The sequence below is a fragment of the Carcharodon carcharias genome (genome assembly GCF_017639515.1).
Source record: "Carcharodon carcharias isolate sCarCar2 chromosome 12 unlocalized genomic scaffold, sCarCar2.pri SUPER_12_unloc_1, whole genome shotgun sequence".
In the NCBI taxonomy this organism is placed as follows: Eukaryota; Metazoa; Chordata; class Chondrichthyes; order Lamniformes; family Lamnidae; genus Carcharodon; species Carcharodon carcharias.
In genome coordinates, this window is record NW_024470543.1 from 73851 (window position 1) to 95982 (window position 22132).

Here is a 22132-nt window from a genome sequence, read left to right on the forward strand (position 1 = left end):
GGTAAAAAGGCGCCTGAATGGGGCAATCCGCTGGGGGAGGGGGGGTTCTGCAGTGGGCGATCCTCGATCCGGTGGAGGGGGGTGGGTTCTGCAGTGGGCGATCCTCGATCTGGTGGGGGAGGAGGGGGGTTCTGCGGAGGGCGATCCTCGATCCAGCGGGGGAGGGGGGGGTTCTGCGGTGGGCGATCCTTGATCTGGTGGGGGAGGGGGTGTTCTGCAGGAAGACCTGGGGTCCACCAAAGCAGAGAGTAGGTGGCCATGCGAGAGGCTGAGTGGATAAGCAGTCTGGTTGGGAGGCTCACCTCAGTTTTCTGGGACTTTGTCCCAATTGTGTCATAAGATTTTAGATCCTTTAGCCCTCATACCCCCTCACTCACCTACCCCACCTAACCCCATGACCCCTTTATAGCCCCATGCCAACTCACCCAGTATCCACCATGGGCAGACCACAGGAGTCATGTGGAGATGAAATAAAATAAGGTTCTAAAAATCTAATATAGCTCGCATTACACAGAACTGATTGTAAAGAAATCTCCCATTCATGAAAGCCCATTAGTACTTAAGTGACTAATCTCTTATAAAAAGAAACAAGCTTCCATTAATGCTACACATACTCAAAGACATATAATCCTTTAATAAGCTCTTTAACCTGTCATTAGAACTGTGAACCCTGAACAGCGCTGCTGAGATAATTGTAGCTTTTGGAAATCAGCCAAATATTCTTAAATAGCCCTTAAGAAAATGTCAATGAACAACCATTGGAACTGCTAGAACAGATGCTACACCACTTGGCCTGCCAATCAAAGCAATATGGTAGAGTTTTTCTTGCAGCTCTCACTTATACCTGGAGCATGTTTTTTTTTCATTTTTAAAGGGCTAAGGATTTAAATCACTTCAGATCATGATAGTTAAATATACCTGATCCAATATTCCAGAGCATTTACGTCAACTCCATCCTCTGAATGTCACATTTGGCGTGTGCACCAAGTTGGTGGGCCCAGAGGTGACACAAGATGAGCTTCCACCTGCAATCCGCCTCCAAACGCAATTTCAATTGGGTGTGAAATACATGTCGAGAAAGCCTCAGTGCTGCTGAGGGGGACGGGAAGAGGGCGGACGCCGACATAAGTGAGGGTGTGGGTGAGCACTTCTAGCGAGCTCCCTGAAGGCAGACTCATAGATGCTTACAGCACAGAAGGAGGCCATTCAGCCCATTGTGTCTGCGCCAGTCAACACAGATCTGACTACACTAATCCCATTTCCAGTGCTTGGAGCTATTCCAGACCTGGAGGCTATGGCAACACAAGTGAATATCTAAATACTTCTTAAATGTTCCAAGAGTTTCTGACTCAGCCACCTTTTCAGACACTGAGTTCCAGACTCCCACCACCCTCTGGGTGAAAATTTTTTCCTCAACTCCCCTCTTAACCTTCTACCCCTTACCTTAAATCTATGCCCCCTGGTTATTGACCCCTCTACTAATGGAAAAAGTACCTTTCTACCCATCCTATCTATGCCCCTCATGATCTTATCCACCTCTATCAGGTCCCCTCTCAACCTTCGCTGCTCCAAGGAAAACAACCCCAGCCTATCCAATCTTTCCTCATAGCTCCGACCCTCCAGCCCAGGCAGCATCCTGGTAAATCTCCTCTGCACCCTCTCCAGTGCAATCACATCCTTCCTATAATGTGGTGACCAGAACTGCACACAGTACTCCAGCTGTGGCCTAACCAGCATTTTATACTGTTCCAGCGTAATCTCCCTGCTCTTGTATTCTATGCCTCGGCTAATAAAGGCAAGTATCCCATAAGCAGGGTGGAGCTTGTTGCCTTTGTGTGAACCACCGAGCAGGATATGGGAGGGAAGGTGGTCTCTGTGCAAGAGATCCCAAGGAATCCAGGAAATTTACCATGGCAGGAGCAGGCCTTGCTGCTGGGATTCAGTTCAGGACGACTCTGGGAACTGAGAGAAGCGTTTTCTGATGGTCATTCAATGTTCTGTGGTAGCTTTCTGTCTTAATGATGTCTGCACTGGCTCCTGTCCCTCCACATTGCTGAAGTCCCTTACAGCTGGTGGTACTTTTCTGGTCTCCTAAGACCCAGGTTTGTGCCACGGTGGTCGGCTCAGTTTTAAGTATCGCCTTAGGGGTGATGTGTCTCAGAAGCCCTACTCTGGCAGTGACAGTCACTGCTGCATTTGCTGCAGAGGAAGACAGTGGCAGAGAAGTTGCAGGATTCACTGTCCTCTGTTCCTCTGGTACCTCTTCTCAGCCAGCTGAGCTCTTTGTTTCTGGTCACCTCTTCCAATACCCTTCCAAACAGCGACTGTCTCCCAGTTGTCAGTGTCAATGTCTGCCATCTTCATATCTCACTTGCAGTTTCCCGTGTAGAGGAGGTATGGTCGTCCAGGAGGTCGTGACCCCGTAGCCAGTTCACCGTATAGAAGGTCTTTGGGTATACGACCATCATCCATCTGATGAGCATAGTCGAGCCAGTGCAGGTGTCATTGGCTTAACAATGAGGATAAGCTGATGGAATTAGCAGTCTCCAGGACCTCTGAGTTATTGACCTTGTCCTGCCTGGAGATGCTGACGAGATATCAGAGACAGTGAAGGTGGATTACAATTCAGCAAGAGGGGGAGAAGCAAACTGGTTCGACGCTGGGAGTGAAGGTGAATTATCCCTGTAGAAACAGCAATTATGTGTAGAACAAAAACAGAATTACCTGGAAAAACTCAGCAGGTCTGGCAGCATCGGCGGAGAAGAAAAGAGTTGACGTTTCGAGTACTCATGACCCTTCGACAGAACTTGAGTTCGAGTCCAAGAAAGAGTTGAAATATAAGCTGGTTTAAGGTGTGTGTGTGGGGGGCGGAGCTGCATTGTTCCAGTGAAGCCCAACGCAAACTGGAGGAACAACACCTCATCTTCCGACTAGGGACTTTACAGCCTTCCGGACTGAATATTGAATTCAACAACTTTAGGTCGTGAGCTCCCTCCCCCATCCCCACCCCCAATAAATTATAAAGATTTTCCTTTTCCCACCTATTTCCATTATATAATTAAAAAAAAAACCCCACTAGAGCTATACCTTGAGTGCCCTACCATCCATTCTTAATTAGCACATTCGTTTAGATAATATCACCAACTTTAACTCTAACACCTATGTGTTCTATTGTACTATTGTCGTTGACATCTTTTGATGATCTGCTTCTATCACTGCTTGTTTGTCCCTACAACCACACCCCCCCCCCCTCCACCTCTCTGTCTCTCTATCTCTCCGCCCCCCACACACACACCTTAAACCAGCTTATATTTCAACTCTTTCTTGGACTCGAACTCAAGTTCTGTCGAAGGGTCATGAGGACTCGAAACGTCAACTCTTTTCTTCTCCGCCGATGCTGCCAGACCTGCTGAGTTTTTCCAGGTAATTCTGTTTTTGTTTTGGATTTCCAGCATCCGCAGTTTTTTTGTTTTTATAATTATGTGTAGAGCGGGTTGTGAAGTGTAGCTGTGAAAACTGGAATGGTTTGGTCATGTTATTAAGTTAAAGGGGGATATCTTTTCTGTACTTTAGTGTATTAGTTGCGCACAAAATAATGTTTAGTTGATTTTTTTTATTCATTCACGAGATGTGGGGCTTCACTGGCTGGGCCCAGCATTTATTGCCCATCTCTAATTGCCCCTTGAGAAGGTGGTGGTGAGCTGCCTTCTTGAGCCGCTGCAGTCCATGTGGTGTAGGTACACCCACAGTGCTGTTAGGGAGGGAGCTCCAGGATTTTCACTCAGTGACAGTGAAGGAAGTTTAGTGCAATTTTTTACCGTAAGAGATTTAACATTTGAAATCTTGTCACATGATCCTTTTCATTGCTCACTGGGAATTCAGGTCTCTTATTTAACATTATCAATCTCTACAGGGATCCTAACAGACTCAGTTTACCATTCCTGCTTCTCAACCCTATCCACTTACCTACGCTGAACAGAACAGTCTAAGCATCTTGTGCCACCCTAGGATCACATGTGTGATACCCAACCAGGTCAAACAGTCATTAAGCACACCATGAAGAACGGCCATCTGAGATACCAAGTGGTGATTGTAGAAACAGGAGGAGACCATTCAGCCCCCGAGTCTGTCTTGCCATTCAATTAGACCATGGCTGATCTGTATGATAACTCCATTTCCCCATCTTCACTCCAAATCCCTCGATAGCCTTATCAACAAAAAACTATTATCTCAGTCTTGAAATCTCCAATTGAACCCCAGCCTCAAAGCTTTTGGAGGAACAGAGTTCCGGATTTCCACTCCTCTTTGTGAGAGGAAGTGATTTTGGGCATCACCCCCTTAACAGCTTGGCTCTAAATTTAATGTTCTGCCCCCCCTTGTTCTGGACTCTCTCCCACACTGTCCCCCTTCCCCCACTCCTCAGAGGAAATAGCTGCTCTATCTACATCATTGAATCTTTTAACTATCTTTAATACATGTAATGGATATCGTCAATGGAAAGTGAGATTTATGGAGATATTCACTGACATCAGTCAATTCCTGGGTTACTTCTATTTGTTTTTCCCCCAGTCTAGACAGGTTGATCGTTCCAAACCAGCAGAGGTGAAGGAGGCAAACATGTACTACCTGATTGAGTGCTCCATCGCCCTGTTTATTTCCCTGCTCATCAATATATTTGTCATTGCTGTGTTTGGATCTGCCTTCTACCAGAAGACTAACTTGGATGTGGTGAGTGAGAGACAGACACTACACTTCTCTTGGAACAACATGCCCTGGAACCAAACAGGGAATATTTTTTTTTAGGACTGGTAATATGTAATGATACAGGATTAATTAATGATCTCATAGTAAAGGATCTTCTAAGGGAGAGTGATCATAATATGTTATAATTTCACTCTCAGTTTGAGGGTGAGAAACCTGGGTCTGAAACTAGTCTCTTAAACATAAATAAAAACAATTAAAAAGTTATGGGAGAGTTGGCTAAAATGGACTAGAAAAATAAGTAAGGTGGTAGTGAAGCAGTAGCAGACATTTAAGGAGATATTTCATAATCCTCAACAAAGATATATTGCATTGAGAAAGAAAGACTGTAAAAGAAGAATTCATCATCTGTAGCTAACTAAAGAATTTAAGGATGGTATCAAATTGAAAGAAAAGATGTACAATGCCACAAAAATTAGTGATAGGCTTGAAGAGTGGGAACATTTTAGAAACCAGCAAAGGAAAGATAAAAAAAATATAAAGTAAGAGAACTTATAATTATGTGAGTACTCTGGCAAGAAATATAAAAGCAGACATTAAGAGCTTTTACAAATATATAAAAAGTAAGAGAGTAGCTAAAGTAACATTGGTCCCTTAGAGGATGGGACTGGGGAATAATAATGGGGAACAAGGAAATGGCAGAAACTTTTAACAAGTATTTTGTACCTGTCCTCACAGTAGAAAACACAGAAAACATCCCAAGAATAATGGAAAATCAAGAGGCAAAAGAGATGGAGGAACTTAAAACAACCATTATAATTAGAGAAAAAAATACTAGGGAACCTAATGGGACCAAAGGCTGACAAGTCCCCTGGAAAAGACGGTCTGCATCCGAGGGTCCTAAATGAAGTGACTGCAGAGATAATAGATGATAATAGATGGATATAATCTTCCAACATTTCCCAGGTTCTGGAAAAGACCCAGTGGATTAGAAAACTGCAAATGTAACAAGAAAGCAGGATACTATGGGCCAGTTAGCCTAACATCCATCACTGTGAAAATGCTAGAATCCATTATTAAGGAAGTAATAGCAAGACAATTAGAAAATCCTAACACAATCAGGCAGATTCAACATAGTTTAATGAAAGTGAAATCATGTTTGACAATTTTATTAGAGTTCTTTGAAGGTGTAACAAGCAATGTACATAAAGGGGAACCAGTAGATTTGGTGCATTTGGATTTGTAAAATGCATTCAGTAAGGTGCCGCATAAAAGATTATTACACAAGGTAAGAGCTCATGTTATTGGGGGTCATATATTAGCGTGGATAGTGGATTGACTAACAGGAAACCCAGTCAGGATAAATGGGTCATTTTCAGGTTGGCTAGATCTGTATCTAGTGGAGTATCACAGGGATCAGTGCTGGAGCCTCAACTATTTACAATCTTTATCAGTGACTTGGGTGAAGGGACCGAATGTATTGTGACAAAATTTTCTGATGATACAAAGATAAGCAGGAGATCAGGTTGTGGGATAGTACAAAGAGTCTGCAAAGGGATATAGATAGGTTAAGCGAATGGGCAAACGTGTACCAGATTGAGCATAACGTGGGAACATGTGAACTCATCCACTTTGGAGGGACAAAAAGCAGAATATTATTTAAATGAAGAGACACTGCAGAATTCTGTGGTGCAGAGGGATCTGGGTGTCTTTGTACACGATTCACAAAATATTAGCATGCAGATACAGTAAGCAGTTAGGAAGGCAAATGGAATGTTGGCCTTTATCAAAAGGGGGATGGGGTATAAGAGGAGGGAAGTCTTGCTACAACTGTACACAGCATCAGTGAGACCACACCTGGAGTACTGTGTACAGTATTGATCTCCTTACTTAAGTAGGAATAAACTGGCATTGGAAGCAGTTCAGAGAAGGTTCACTTGGCTCATTCCTGGGATAAAGGGGTTGTTTAATGAGGCAAGTTTGAGCAGGAAGGGCCTAAACTGATTGGAGTTTAGAAAAATGAGACGTGACCTATTGAAACATAAAAGATTTTGAGGGTTGTTGACAGGGTATATGCTGAGAGGATGCGTCCTCTTGTGGAGGGATCTTGTACTAGGAAGATTTCAAAATAGGGCATTGCCCATTTAAAACGGAGATGAAGAGGGGTTTTTTCCTTTGGAGGCTTGGTAATCTGTAGAATTCTCTTCCCCCAGAGAGCAAAGGAAGCTGGGTTATTGAATATAATCAAGGCTGAGTTAAACAGATTTTTGATCAAGGGGGTCAAGGGTTATGGGCTGGGGGTGGTGGGAGGGGATGGGGACAGCAGGTAGGAAAGTGGAGTTGAGGCCATGTCAATTCAGCCATGATCGTATTGAATAGCAGAGCAGGCTCGAGGGGCTGAATGGCCTCCTCCTGCTCCTATTTCTTATGTTCTGTGAAGCTCTGAAAAAAGGGCTGGAATTTCACATTGTGCCAGTGACACTCCCAGTGAAAGTCTTTGTCTTTGTTTCAGCCTCATGGATTTAAGACTTGCCAACTCTGGCTAGGCCCCTTATTGGAGGTACCATAGCAAAAATTATGGTGCAGAGCAGGTCATTCAGCCCATTGTGTCTGTGCCAGTCAAAAAAGAGAAAAAAGAAACTGGTCAGTCATTCTTAATCCCACTTCCCAGCACCTGGTCTGTTGCCTTGCAGGTTCCAGCACTTCAGACTCAGATCCAGGTTCCTTTTTAATGAGTTGAGCGTTTCAGCCTCAACCACCAACTTAGGCAGTGAATTCCAGACGCCCACCACCCTCTGGGTGAAAAGGTTTTTCAATTCGGTCATCCCTCAGCCTCCTCTGTTCTAAGGAAAACAACCCCAGCCTATCCAATCTCTCCTCATAGCTGCAATTTTCCAGCCCTGGCAACATTCTTATAAATCTCCTCTGCCCTGTCTCCAGAGCAATTATGTTTTTCCTGTAATGTGGTGACCAAAACTGTGAACAAAATTCCAGCTGTGGCCTAACCAGTGTTTTATACAGTTCCAGCATTACATCCCTGCTTTTTTATTCAATACCTCACCCAATAAAGGAAAGCATTCCATATGCTTTCTTCACCACCTTATCCACCTGTCCTGCCACCCTCAGGGACCTGTGGACATACACTCCAAGGTCTCTCATTTCCTCAATCCCCCTCAATATCCTCCCATTTATTGAGTTTTCCCTTGCTTTGTTTGCCCTCCCCAAATACATTACCTCACACTTTTCCAGATTGAATTCCATTTGAAAATTCTCCGCCCACTCAACCAAACCATTGATATCATTCTGGAGACAACAGTATCCTCTTCACTATCAATGACACGGCCAATGTTTGTGTCATCTGCAAATTTCCCAACCATTCCTCCCACATTTAAGTCTAAATCATTAACATATACAACAAACAGCAAGGGCCCCAACACTAAGCCCTGTGGAACACCACTGGAAACCATTTTCCATTCGCAAAAACATCCATTGACCTTTACACTTTGTTTCCTGTCATTGAGCACATCATAGGAGCTCCCACCCTGAAAAAATCCTCATCCCAACTCTCCTGCCATTGGTTGTCAGACACTCCCATCCTTATTCTTAATCTCTCACCATTGGTCACCTGAGACACCCATTCTTACAGGGCTCCACTACCACTCTCCCACCATTAGTCATCAATACGCCCATCCTTGTGAGGGCCAACCTTATGCTCTCACCATTGAAACATAGCAACTTAGAAACATAAACACTTATGGTGCAGAAAGAGACCTTTCAGCCCATCATGCCTGCGTCAGTCAAAAACACTTTTCTAGTCTAATCCCATTTTCCGACTCTTGCTCTCTAACCTTTTAGGTTTCAACACCTCAAGTTCATATCCAAATATTTATTAAAAGTGTTAAGGGTCCAGGCAGAGAGTTCCAGATCTCACTGCCCCTTGGGTGAAAACATTTCTCTTCAACTCTTTAATCTTTCCAGCAATGAATTTAAATCTCTGCCCCATTGTTGTTGGTCTGTCTGCTAATGGAAATATTTGCTTTCTCCCCACTCTATCCGGACCCCTGATACTTTTGTATACTTCAATTATATCTGCTCGGTAACCACACTATTTTTTGTGTATGTTTCCTGCAGTATAACATCTGTGCAGAGAGTGGAAGTCCCTACATCGATAAACTGCCAATCGACAACAACACCTTGGAGGTGGATATTTTCAAAGGGGTAAGCAACAGGAGATGGCGTCACTAGGAAAAGATATTTCACAACAGGAACACAATCGTTAAAGGTTATAACCACCTCCCATCCATAAAAAGAACCTTATCTACCGACACTCACACCGTATACCTCAATCCCACACTCACACCATATACATTAATCTCACACTCACATCATGTACATCAATCCCACACTCACACCATATACCTCAATCCCACACTCACACCGTATACCTCAATCCCACACTCACACCGTATACCTCAATCCCACACTCACACCATGTACATCAACCCTACACTCACACCGTATACATTAATCCCACACTCACACCGTATACCTCAATCCCACACTCACACCGTATACCTCAATCCCACACTCACACCGTATACCTCAATCCCACACTCACACCATATACCTCAATCCCACACTCACACCGTATACCTCAATCCCACACTCACACCATATACCTCAATCCCACACTCACACCGTATACCTCAATCCCACACTCACACCGTATACATTAATCCCACACTCACACCGTATACATTAATCCCACACACACCAAATACCTCAACGCCACACTCACATCGTATACCTCAATCCCACACTCACACCGTATACCTCAATCCCACACTCACACCGTATACATTAATCCCACACTCACACCGTATACATTAATCCCACACTCACACCGTGTACATCAATCCCACACTCACACCATATACCTCAACCCCACACTCACATCGTATACATCAACCCCACACTCACACCGTATACATCAACCCCAAACTCACACCGTATACATCAACCCCACACTCACACCGTGTACATCAATCCCACACTCACATCATGTACATCAATCCCACACTCACACCATATACCTCAATCCCACACTCACAACGTATACCTCAATCCCACACTCACACCATGTACATCAACCCCACACTCACACCATGTACGTCAACCCCACACTCACACCATGTACATTAATCCCACACTCACGCCGTATACATTAACCCCACACTCACACTGTATACCTCAACCCCATACTCATACCGTATACCTCAACCCCACACTCACATCAAATACCTTAATCCCACACTCACACCATATACCTCAACCCCATATTCACACCACATTCCTTAAGTTTGCCTACCAGGTTCTCCCCAGGAAGATGATAATACTTGGAGGTCAATCATCTCAGCTCCAGGACATCACTGCAGGAGTTCCTCAGGGTAGTGTCCTCGGCCCAACCATCTTCAGCTGCTTCATCAATCACCTTCCTTCCATCATAAGGTCAGAAGTGGGGATGTTCGCTGATGATTGCACAACGTTCAGCACCATTTGTGACTCCTCAGATACTGAAGCAGTCCATGTCCAAATGCAGCAAGACCTGGACAATATCCAGGCTTGGGCTGACAAATGGCAAGTAACATTCACACCACACAAGTGTCAGGTAATGATCATCTCCAACAAGAGAGAATCCAACCATCGCCCCTCGATATTCAATGGCATTACCATCACTGAATCCCCCACTATCAACATCCTGGGAGTTACCATTGACCAGAAACTGAACTGGACTAGCCATATAAATACTGTGGCTACAAGAGCAGGTCAGACACTAGGAATCCTGCAGTGAGTAACTCACCTCCTGACTCCCCAAAGCCTGTCCACCATCTACAAGGCACAAATCAGGAGTGTGATGGAATACTCCCCACTTGCCTGGATGAGTGCAGCTCCCACAACACTCAAGAAGCTTGACACCATCCAGGACAAAGCAGCCCACTTGATTGGCACCACATCCACAAACATTCACTCACTCCATCACCGACGCACAGTGGCAGCAGTGTGTGTACCATCTACAAGATGCACTGCAGGAATTCACCAAGGCCCCTTAGACAGCAGCTTCCAAACCCACAACCACTACCATCTAGGACAAGGGCAGCAGATAGATGGGAACCCCACCACCTGGAAGTTCCCCTCCAAGTCACTCACCATCCTGCCTTGGAAATATATCACCATTCCTTCACTGTCGCTGGGTCAAAATCCTGGAACTCCCTCCCTAACAGCACTGTGGGTGTACCTACACCACATGGACTGCAGCGGCTCAAGAAGGCAGCTCACCACCACCTTCTCAAGGGTAATTAGGGATGGACAACAAATGCTGGCCCAGCCAGCAAAGCCCAGATACCAAGTGAGAATAAATATACAAAAAAAAACGGTCTAACCTCTGTGGTGGGAAAGCTTTTAAAACAAAGACAAAATTGTCACTTAGGCAAGTGGAGATTAATTAAGGAAACTTAGCAAGGATTTGTTAGTGTCTACATTGATTGTTTTAGAGATAACAGAAGCTTGACTAGGTGCACATGGACTTCCGCGGGGCATTTGATAAAAGTGCCACATAAGCAACGTGGATGTGAGGTTGGTGAGTGAATGGAACCAGGTGTAGTCCTGATTCCCCAAAGCCTTCCCACCAACTACAAGGCACAAGTCAGGAGTGAGATAGAATATGATTGGCCCATTTTATCCAAACTCCCTCATTTTTAATTTCACCAGTAATTATCTTCCCAGGTCAACCTTACCAATTCCAATCAAGACTTTGAAAACGTCAATGAATTCTGCTCGATCTCCCTTCCTGAGTAAGCAAACTGATAATGAGTTCCCAGACCTGGGCTGCAGGTCACCCCAGAGACAAAGAACTCAGTAAAAGACATATGGATCCTGAATAAAAGGAATCTTCCCAACACTCCCTTTCAAGAATAATGTTAGAAGAATGGTTACTCTGTACAGTGACTGTAGGCAGCAAATCAAATCCTGTCAGCACTTAACAACATAGCAGAAAGCCCATCGGAACTGTGGAATCGCTTGGTTACATCAATCTTAAATTAATCCCACTGCCCCACTCTCTCCCCATAGCCCTGTACCAATCCCCAAACTAATCCCACTGCCCAGCTCTCCCCATAGACCTGTATCAATCCCCAAACTAATCCCACTGCCCAGCTCTCCCCATTGCCCTGTATCAATCCCCAAACTAATCCCACTGCCCAGCTCTCCCCATTGCCCTGTATCAATCCCCAAACTAATCCCACTGCCCCGCTCGCTCCCCATGGCCCTGTATCAATCCCCAAACTAATCCCACTGCCCTGCTCGCTCCCCATTGCCCTGTATCAATCCCCAAACTAATTCCACTGCCCCGCTCGCTACCCATAGCCCTGTATCAATCCCCAAACTAATACCATTGCCCCACTCTCTCCCCATAGCCCTGTATCAATCCCCAAAATAATCCCACTGCTCCACTGTCTCCCCATAGCCCAGTATAAATCCCAAACTACTCCCACTGCTCCACTCTCTCCCCAAAGCCTGTAGCAATCCCCAAAATAATCCCACTGCCCTGCTCTCTCCCCATAGCCCTGTATCAATCCCCAAACTAATCCCACTGTCCCGCTCTCTCCCCATAGCCCAGTATCAATCCCAAACTAATCCCACTGCCCCACTCTCTCTCCATTGCCCTGTATCAATCCCCAAACTAATTCCACTGCCCCGCTCGCTACCCATAGCCCTGTATCAATCCCCAAACTAATACCATTGCCCCACTCTCTCCCCATAGCCCTGTATCAATCCCCAAAATAATCCCACTGCTCCACTGACTCCCCATAGCCCAGTATAAATCCCAAACTACTCCCACTGCTCCACTCTCTCCCCAAAGCCTGTAGCAATCCCCAAAATAATCCCACTGCCCTGCTCTCTCCCCATAGCCCTGTATCAATCCCCAAACTAATCCCACTGTCCCGCTCTCTCCCCATAGCCCAATATCAATCCCAAACTAATCCCACTGCCCCGCTCTCTCCCCATAGCCCTGTATCAATCCCAAACTAATCCCACTGCCCCGCTATCTCTCCCCATAGCCCAGTATCAATCCCAAACTAATCCCACTGCCCCGCTCTCTCCCCATAGCCCTGTATCAATCCCAAACTAATCCCACTGCCCCGCTCTCTCCCCATAGCCCTGTATCAATCCCCAAACTAATCCCAATGCCCCGCTCTGTCCCCATAGCCCAGTATCAATCCCCAAACTAACCCCACTGCCCCACTCTCTCCCCATAGCCCTGTATCAATCCCCAAACTAATCCCACTGCCCAGCTCTCCCCATAGAACTGTATCAATCCCCAAACTAATCCCACTGCCCAGCTCTCCCCATAGCCCTGTATCAATCCCAAACTAATCCCACTGCCCCGCTCTCTCCCCATAGCCCTGTATCAATCCCCAAACTAATCCCACTGCCCAGCTCTCCCCATTGCCCTGTATCAATCCCCAAACTAATCCCACTGCCCAGCTCTCCCCATTGCCCTGTATCAATCCCCAAACTAATCCCACTGCCCCGCTCGCTCCCCATGGCCCTGTATCAATCCCCAAACTAATCCCACTGCCCTGCTCGCTCCCCATAGACCTGTATCAATCCCCAAACTAATCCCACTGCCACACTCTCTCCCCATAGCCCTGTATCAATCCCCAAACTAATCCCACTGCCCCGCTCGCTACCCATAGCCCTGTATCAATCCCCAAACTAATACCATTGCCCCACTCTCTCCCCATAGCCCTGTATCAATCCCCAAAATAATCCCACTGCTCCACTGTCTCCCCATAGCCCAGTATAAATCCCAAACTACTCCCACTGCTCCACTCTCTCCCCAGAGCCTGTAGCAATCCCCAAACTAATCCCACTGCCCTGCTCTCTCCCCATAGCCCTGTATCAATCCCCAAACTAATCCCACTGTCCCGCTCTCTCCCCATAGCCCAGTATCAATCCCAAACTAATCCCACTGCCCCGCTCTCTCCCCATAGCCCTGTATCAATCCCAAACTAATCCCACTGCCCCGCTATCTCTCCCCATAGCCCAGTATCAATCCCAAACTAATCCCACTGCCCCGCTCGCTCCCCATAGCCCTGTATCAATCCCAAACTAATCCCACTGCCCCGCTCTCTCCCCATAGCCCTGTATCAATCCCCAAACTAATCCCAATGCCCCGCTCTGTCCCCATAGCCCAGTATCAATCCCCAAACTAATCCCACTGCCCCACTCTCTCCCCATAGCCCTGTATCAATCCCCAAACTAATCCCACTGCCCAGCTCTCCCCATAGAACTGTATCAATCCCCAAACTAATCCCACTGCCCAGCTCTCCCCATAGCCCTGTATCAATCCCAAACTAATCCCACTGCCCCGCTCTCTCCTCATAGCCCTGTATCAATCCCCAAACTAATCCCACTGCCCCGCTCTCTCCCCATAGCCCTGTATCAATCCCCAAACTAATTCCACTGCCCCGCTCGCTACCCATAGCCCTGTATCAATCCCCAAACTAATACCATTGCCCCACTCTCTCCCCATAGCCCTGTATCAATCCCCAAAATAATCCCACTGCTCCACTGTCTCCCCATAGCCCAGTATAAATCCCAAACTACTCCCACTGCTCCACTCTCTCCCCAGAGCCTGTAGCAATCCCCAAACTAATCCCACTGCCCTGCTCTCTCCCCATAGCCCTGTATCAATCCCCAAACTAATCCCACTGCCCTGCTCTCTCCCCATAGCCCTGTATCAATCCCCAAACTAATCCCACTGCCCCGCTCTCTCCCCATAGCCCAGTATCAATCCCAAACTAATCCCACTGCCCTGCTCTCTCCCCATAGCCCTGTATCAATCCCCAAACTAATCCCACTGTCCCGCTCTCTCCCCATAGCCCAGTATCAATCCCAAACTAATCCCACTGCCCCACTCTCTCCCCATAGCCCTGTATCAATCCCAAACTAATCCCACTGCCCCGCTATCTCTCCCCATAGCCCAGTATCAATCCCAAACTAATCCCACTGCCCCGCTCTCTCCCCATAGCCCTGTATCAATCCCAAACTAATCCCACTGCCCCGCTCTCTCCCCATAGCCCTGTATCAATCCCCAAACTAATCCCAATGCCCCGCTCTGTCCCCATAGCCCAGTATCAATCCCCAAACTAATCCCACTGCCCCACTCTCTCCCCATAGCCCTGTATCAATCCCCAAACTAATCCCACTGCCCAGCTCTCCCCATAGAACTGTATCAATCCCCAAACTAATCCCACTGCCCAGCTCTCCCCATAGCCCTGTATCAATCCCAAACTAATCCCACTGCCCCGCTCTCTCCCCATAGCCCTGTATCAATCCCCAAACTAATCCCACTGCCCAGCTCTCCCCATTGCCCTGTATCAATCCCCAAACTAATCCCACTGCCCCGCTCGCTCCCCATGGCCCTGTATCAATCCCCAAACTAATCCCACTGCCCTGCTCGCTCCCCATAGCCCTGTATCAATCCCCAAACTAATCCCACTGCCCCGCTCTCTCCCCATAGCCCTGTATCAATCCCCAAACTAATCCCACTGCCCTGCTCTCTCCCCATAGCCCTTTATCAATCCCCAAACTAATCTAACTCTCCCACTCTCTCCCCATAGCCCTGTATCAATCCCCAAACTAATCCCACTGTCCTGAACTCTCCCCATAGCCCTGTATCAATCCCCAAACTAATCCCACTGTCCCACTCTCTCCCCATAGCCCTGTATCAATCCCCAAACTAATCCCACTGCCCCGCTCTCTCCCCATAGCCCTGTATCAATTCCCAAACTAATCCCACTGCCCCGGCCTCTCCCCATAGCCCTGTATCAATCCCAAACTAATCCCACTGCCCCACTCTCTCCCCATAGCCCTGTGTCAATCCCCAAACTAATTGTCTTTTTGTACAGATGTTTCTGCACTGTTATCCTGTTGTTTAGATGTCTCTGTGTTTCCAGATGTTTACTGTTGTCTCTTTGTGTCTGCAGGGCATTGTGCTCGGATGTTATTTTGGAATGCCCGCTCTCTATATCTGGGCTATCGGTATTCTTGCTGCAGGTCAAAGTTCAACAATGACGGGGACATATTCAGGACAGTTTGTGATGGAGGTTTGTGTAAACCTGCTGCTTCCACTCAACATTCCAGTTTCTATGCACAGGACAAAGCTGGCAAGGTAGGGCAGGGCAGGTGAGCGAGGTAGGGAGGGTGAGTGATGTGGGGCAGTAGATGCAAATGCGTCACACAGCAAGCCTGACTAACAATCTTAAATTGGTTGTTAGCATAATTCTTAGCACATTCAGGATTGTTTAGTAAGTATTGTCTAATCACAGAATCTAATGTTGGACTCTGTGTTTTGAGTTTTGTAAGTATGTGCTGGTTGGGTACAGTCTGTACCCTGTCCAATGTGAACAGCGGCTGGCACAGGCTGTTTGATACGATCCGCCAGTCTTTGGGGACATACGGCCTACATACCTAACATCACACTGACACTGAAATTCATATACCACATCACCCATTTGTGTGATAGGCAGAATGTCTTTTTGGCTTGACGGCAGCTTCCTGTTAATGGTGAATACCACTCGTGTTGCTACTGCATAGTAGCAGCATGAAACAGCAACTTCACCTGTTACTCACATTTGAGATACCTTACCCTTCCAGGGTAACCTGAGGTAGACTGGGCATCTTTCAGGGCTGAAATTGACACCATTAGGCCCGTTCATGGATTTGCATGATATACAGCGTGAAATAATCTGATCAGCGCAGCCATTATCCCGCAGGATGTCTTTGAAGCCCCTGTTTCAGCATCAAGCTTGTATAGTGAACAAACGCTCAGGCCCTATTTAACGAGGTTGCCAATAAAGCCAATCTTATAGCGATTGGATCTGTAAGAATCCTAACGGGTATATTGACCAGTGAAGGTAGGCTCGGGGTAGAGAATCCCCTGGCAGATTTCTCAACAAGTACATCAAGGAAGGGGGGTTCACTTGACTGCTCCATATCAAAGGTGAATTTGAGTGCAGGATGGAGCCCATTCAGACATGTAAGCAAATAATTACACACAGCTACGGATTTAAATATTTAAACAAATCATCCACATATCAGAAATATGCGAGGTGTAGGAGGTTAGTGTCATTCCATCGAAGACATGTTCCTGATGGAACTCAACAAAGATGTTTGTGAGAGCTGGGCCTAGAGGGGATCCCATGGCAATACCATCTATTTAGACATACATGGTGCCATTAAAACTGAACTCAACTGTGCGAACTGCTGAGTTCATTAGTCAATGAATACTGATTCACACAATGGAGGTTGGTCTAGATCACGATGATATAATGCTGCAGCACAAATATCTATGGTCTCTTTAATTGGAACATTGGTGAATATGCTAGCAATGTCAAATGAACACATGCATTGCATCGATAGCACATGTATTGCTATCGATGTGTAAGTCCTGTATGGTCTTCACAAATGGATAAAGGTTTGTTTGCCACCATACCTTAATGGTTCCAGAATCATGTCTATGACCAAAAGTTAGATTCCACTGGGCCCAAAGAGCAGTGTGTCTGTTGTTTGAAGCCAGAGGTCTCTCAGCCATGGTTCCTTGTCCAATAGGACCATAACACTGGCTCTTGTGTCCAATTTAACGCTTGTGAGATGTCCATTAACCAAGATGTCTGTGTTCCAGACTGAAAACCCAAGATCTTTAACCTCACCCAAGAAGCATGGTTGTGTGCCCTCTTGGTGTGATGCATTGACTTCATGAATCATCTTGGGATCATCTGTGCATCTGGTCGTGTTAACTTCGCCTCGTATTCCAAAGCGTCCTGTGCAGTAGTAATTAAAACACTGTGCTCAGGCTGCCAGATGTTGATCAGGCCTGTGGGGTCACTTGGCTCCACAGCACTGGCATAGCTGCCTTCCATCTAGTTGTTGGTAGGGTATTGTTTCCACAAACAGAACTGCCCCGGTAGACCGATCGTCTCAGCTTGCTCCTGCCCCACAGAACTCATTTCTCGTTATCTTGACTCCCTTCTCTCTCCCCTTGTCCAGTCCCTTTCCACCTACATCCGTGATTCCTCTGACACCTTAAGTCACATCAACAATTTCCAGTTCCCTGGCCCCAACCGCTTCCTCTTCACCATGGACGTCCAATCCCTCTACACCTCCATCCCCCACCAGGATGGTCTGAGGGCCCTTAGATTCTTCCTCGAACAGAGGCCCGAACAATCCCCATCCACCACTACTCTCCTCCGTCTGGCTGAACTTGTTCTCACGCTGAACAATTTCTCCTTCAACTCCTCTCACTTCCTCCAAATAAAAGGTGTGGCTATGGGTACCCGCATGGGCCCCATCTATGCCTGTCTCTTTATGGGGTATGTGGAACATTCCTTGTTCCAGTCCTACTCCGGCCCCCTTCCACAGCTCTTTCTCCGGTACATTGATGATTACTTCGGTGCCGCTTCATGCTCTCGTCGGGACTTGGAAAAATTTATTAATTTTGCTTCCAATCTCCACCCCTCCATCATTTTCACGTGGTCCATCTCTGACACTTCCCTTCCCTTCCTTGACCTCTCTGTCTCAATCTCTGGTGATAGACTGTCCACCAATATCCATTACAAACCCACCGACTCCCACAGCTATCTCGACTACAGCTCCTCACACCCCGCTTCCTGTAAGGACTCCATCCCATTCTCCCAGTTCCTTCGCCTCCGTCGCATCTGTTTCGATGATGCTACCTTCAAAAACAGTTCCTCTGACATGTCCTCCTTCTTCCTTAACCGAGGTTTTCCACTCACGGTAGTTGACAGGGCCCTCAACCGTGTCCGGCCCATCTCCCGCGCATCCACCCTCACGCCTTCTCCTCCCTCCCAGAAACATGATAGGGTCCCCCTTGTCCTCACTTATCACCCCACCAGCCTCCTCATTCAAAGGATCATCCTCCGCCATTTCCGCCAACTCCAGCATGATGCCACCACCAAACACATCTTCCCTTCACCCCCACTATCGGCATTCCGTAGGGATCGCTCCCTCCGGGACACCCTGGTCCACTCCTCCATCACCCCCTACTCCTCAACCCCATCCTATGGCACCACCCCATGCCCACGCAAAAGAAGCAACACCTGCCCCTTCACTTCCTCTCTCCTCACCGTCCAAGGACCCAAACACTCCTTTCAAGTGAAGCAGCATTTCACTTGCATTTCCCCCAACTTAGTCTACTGCATTCGTTGCTCCCAATGTGGTCTCCTCTACATTGGAGAGACCAAATGTAAACTGGGCGACCGCTTTGCAGAACACCTGCGGTCTGTCCGCAAGAATGACCCAAACCTCCATGTCGCTTGCCATTTTAACACTCCACCCTGCTCTCTTGCCCACATGTCTGTCCTTGGCTTGCTGCATTGTTCCAGTGAAGCCCAACGCAAACTGGAGGAACAGCACCTCATCTTCCGACTAGGGACTTTACTGCCTTCCAGGCTGAATATTGAATTCAACAACTTTAGGTCGTGAGCTCCCTCCCCAATCCCCACCCCCTTTCTGTTTCCCCCTTCCTTTTTTTTCCAATAAATTATAAAGATTTTCCTTTTCCCACCTATTTCCATTATATATAAAAAAAACCCCACTAGAGCTATACCTTGAGTGCCCTACCATCCATTCTTAATTAGCACATTCGTTTAGATAATATCACCAACTTTAACTTTAACACCTATGTGTTCTATTGTACTATTGTCGTTGACATCTTTTGATGATCTGCTTCTATCACTGCTTGTTTGTCCCTACAACCACACCCCCCCACTCCCCCCTCCACCTCTCTGTCTCTCTATCTTTCCACACACACACCTTAAACCAGCTTATATTTCAACTCTTTGTTGGACTCGAACTCAAGTTCTGTTGAAGGGTCATGAGGACTCGAAACGTCAACTCTTTTCTTCTCCGCCGATGCTGCCAGACCTGCTGAGTTTTTCCAGGTAATTCTGTTTTTGTATTGTTTCCCTTGGCCTGGTGTATCCCTGCTCCTCAGCTGTTTTACTAGCTGAACAGTAGGGCTTGCTTTTGCCCCTTAGGTTGGATCTGTGCTCTAAACAGATTTCGGATTGCCTGACAGTCTGAATGGCCTTCTCTAGGGTCAAATCTTCCTTAGCTTGAGGCGTGTCTACCAGTGCATTGTCTGCCACTCTGACAACCATTCTGTCCCTAATTAATTGTGATCTCAGGTCACCGTAGTCACAACCTTGAGCCTGTACAGCTCATTGGTGAATTAATGAATGCATGGATGCTCTTTCGAGGATCTTGTTACTGCTTCAGATTAAAATATGTGTCAAATGATTTTAAAACCTCATCAAATTTTGCTAAGGATTCCTGTTGTATCATCAGCTACCAGAGCTGCCAAAAAAAGCAGTGGATTAACCAACTCAGCTTCTGTCTTGTTGTCTGGACCTGAAGCAATCATGTTCTAAGGAATCTTTTTCTCAAATGTTCCTGATTTTGAGACTGGTCTGGACTTTGGATGAATCCAAATTGGCCTGGGTAAGGTCGATGGTTTTTTGATCCATGACCATTCAAAATTAAAAGTGTGTACAGCTTTAAACGCTGATGGAAAATGCAAGATGGCAGGTACACGTCTCCTCGGTGCACTTTCCTGTGGTTGTTGGTTTTGGGGGAGCTCCCACAGTGATGGCGTTCACGGTTTCTATGTTTCAAAATTTTCAGCAGTGACCCCCTGAATCAACATTTCTGGGCCTTCCCCACAGTATTTGAGGGTTCTTGGCTCTCGAAACCATTGACTCCTGGCCTTTGCTAGGGTTTAAAATGTCGATTATGTTGAAATGTAATTTCTCTTTCACACAGAGTGAGCTCGGCTGCCACATGGTCAGGAGCCAGCTCGGGACCCAGGGTTGTTTGTGGTGCTATTTAAGGCAGCAGTTCTGGCTGCGGCTGGCTTAGAAGCTTTTTAAAACTCACTCCGCCCAAGAGCTGAAGTCTTTAGCTCACCCCTGCTAATCCTGCACCCTCTGGGTAATGAAGCTGGGCTTCTGTGACAGTGTGGGTTTCTTTCTGCCTCCTGCTTTCAACCCTGTTCCGGAGCGTTTCTCTGCTGATCTCCTTCTCCTTCCCTCCTGGTGTTTCTGTCAGGTCAGCAGAGTGCTGCTCTTTCAACCTTCCAGCTTTTAAATCTCTTCTTCAGCTTCTGTGAGCTTTTGGGCTGTTCCAATAGCTGTCACCATGTTGTGAGATGTTGTGTGTAGTTCGGTAGGTCTCACCAAGAGGTTCTGAGTCTTGTATAGTTCAACACTAAATGTTTATTAACCACTCATCCATATATGTCCATATATACAGTATAAAGTCTAAGCTCGGAGCTGTCTCCGTGCTTGCCTCTACCCATGTCTCTGCCCAGTACAAGAATGTCCTTTAGATTTGGATCATGTGTTCCTTTATATCACAGTGTGGCCGCTACTGTACACAGTCCCACGTTAGCCATTACTATGCCAGATCCTTATACTGCAAGGCCCCATCTGCCCGTCAGGTGGATGTGAAGGATCCCTGGGCACTATTTTGAAGAAAAATAGGGGAGTTCTCCCTGGTGTCCTGGCCAATATTTAGCTCTCAGCCAACATCAGTAAAACAAATGTTCTGGTCATTATCATGTTGCCGTTTGTGGGATCTTGCTGTGCACAAATTGGCTGATGTGTTTCCTACATTACAACAGTGACTGCACTTCAAAAGCACTTCATTGGCTGTAAAGTGCTTCGAGATGTCTGGTGATAATGAAGGGTGCTATATAAATGCAAGTCTTTCTTTCTTACAGCTTTAAAACCTGTGGATAACTGATCACTGTAAAACACACCAGAAAAGATGCTTCCTGTAAATCACTCACTATCCCCTTGGGTATTGGTGCATTTTGATCAGATATGTTACCAACATTTCCTTTTCAAACTGTTCTGTTCACATTCAGGGTTTCCTCAATCTGACTTGGTCCCGATTTGCACGAGTGAGTGTAACACGATCACTGGCGATCATCCCCACAGTGATAGTGGCAGCATACCAGGATGTGTCCAACCTGTCGAACATGAATGATATTCTCAATGTCTTGCAGAGTATTCTGGTAAGGATGAGCGAGCCTTCCACTCAGAAACTGGCTGATTAGCTCACAGCCACTCTTTGCCCATCTCTGCCCCCATTCTCCATCTCTCTCTCACACGTTCACACACACGTGCAAGCTCATATACAGGCAAGCATACTCAGATACACGCTCACACACACACACGCTCACACACATGCACACACGTACACACATGCACACACACACGCACACACATACACACATGCAAGCTCATACACACGCAAGCATACTCAGATACATGCTCACACACAC

General features: G+C 46.7%; 1 protein-coding gene across 1 annotated transcript in view; it reads left to right on the forward strand.

The window, feature by feature from the left end:
- LOC121273406 (natural resistance-associated macrophage protein 1-like) overlaps window positions 1–21862 on the forward strand; it is a gene marked incomplete at its 3' end in the record, with an annotated part of 70999 nt that extends 49137 nt beyond the window's left edge. The window contains exons 9-12 of the mRNA XM_041180589.1: window positions 4570–4728; window positions 8833–8919; window positions 15753–15872; window positions 21713–21862. Coding sequence (XP_041036523.1) covers window positions 4570–4728; window positions 8833–8919; window positions 15753–15872; window positions 21713–21862 — 516 coding nt within the window. The remainder of the gene's footprint in view (window positions 1–4569; window positions 4729–8832; window positions 8920–15752; window positions 15873–21712) is intronic.
- Between the last annotated feature and the right edge of the window lie 270 nt (window positions 21863–22132).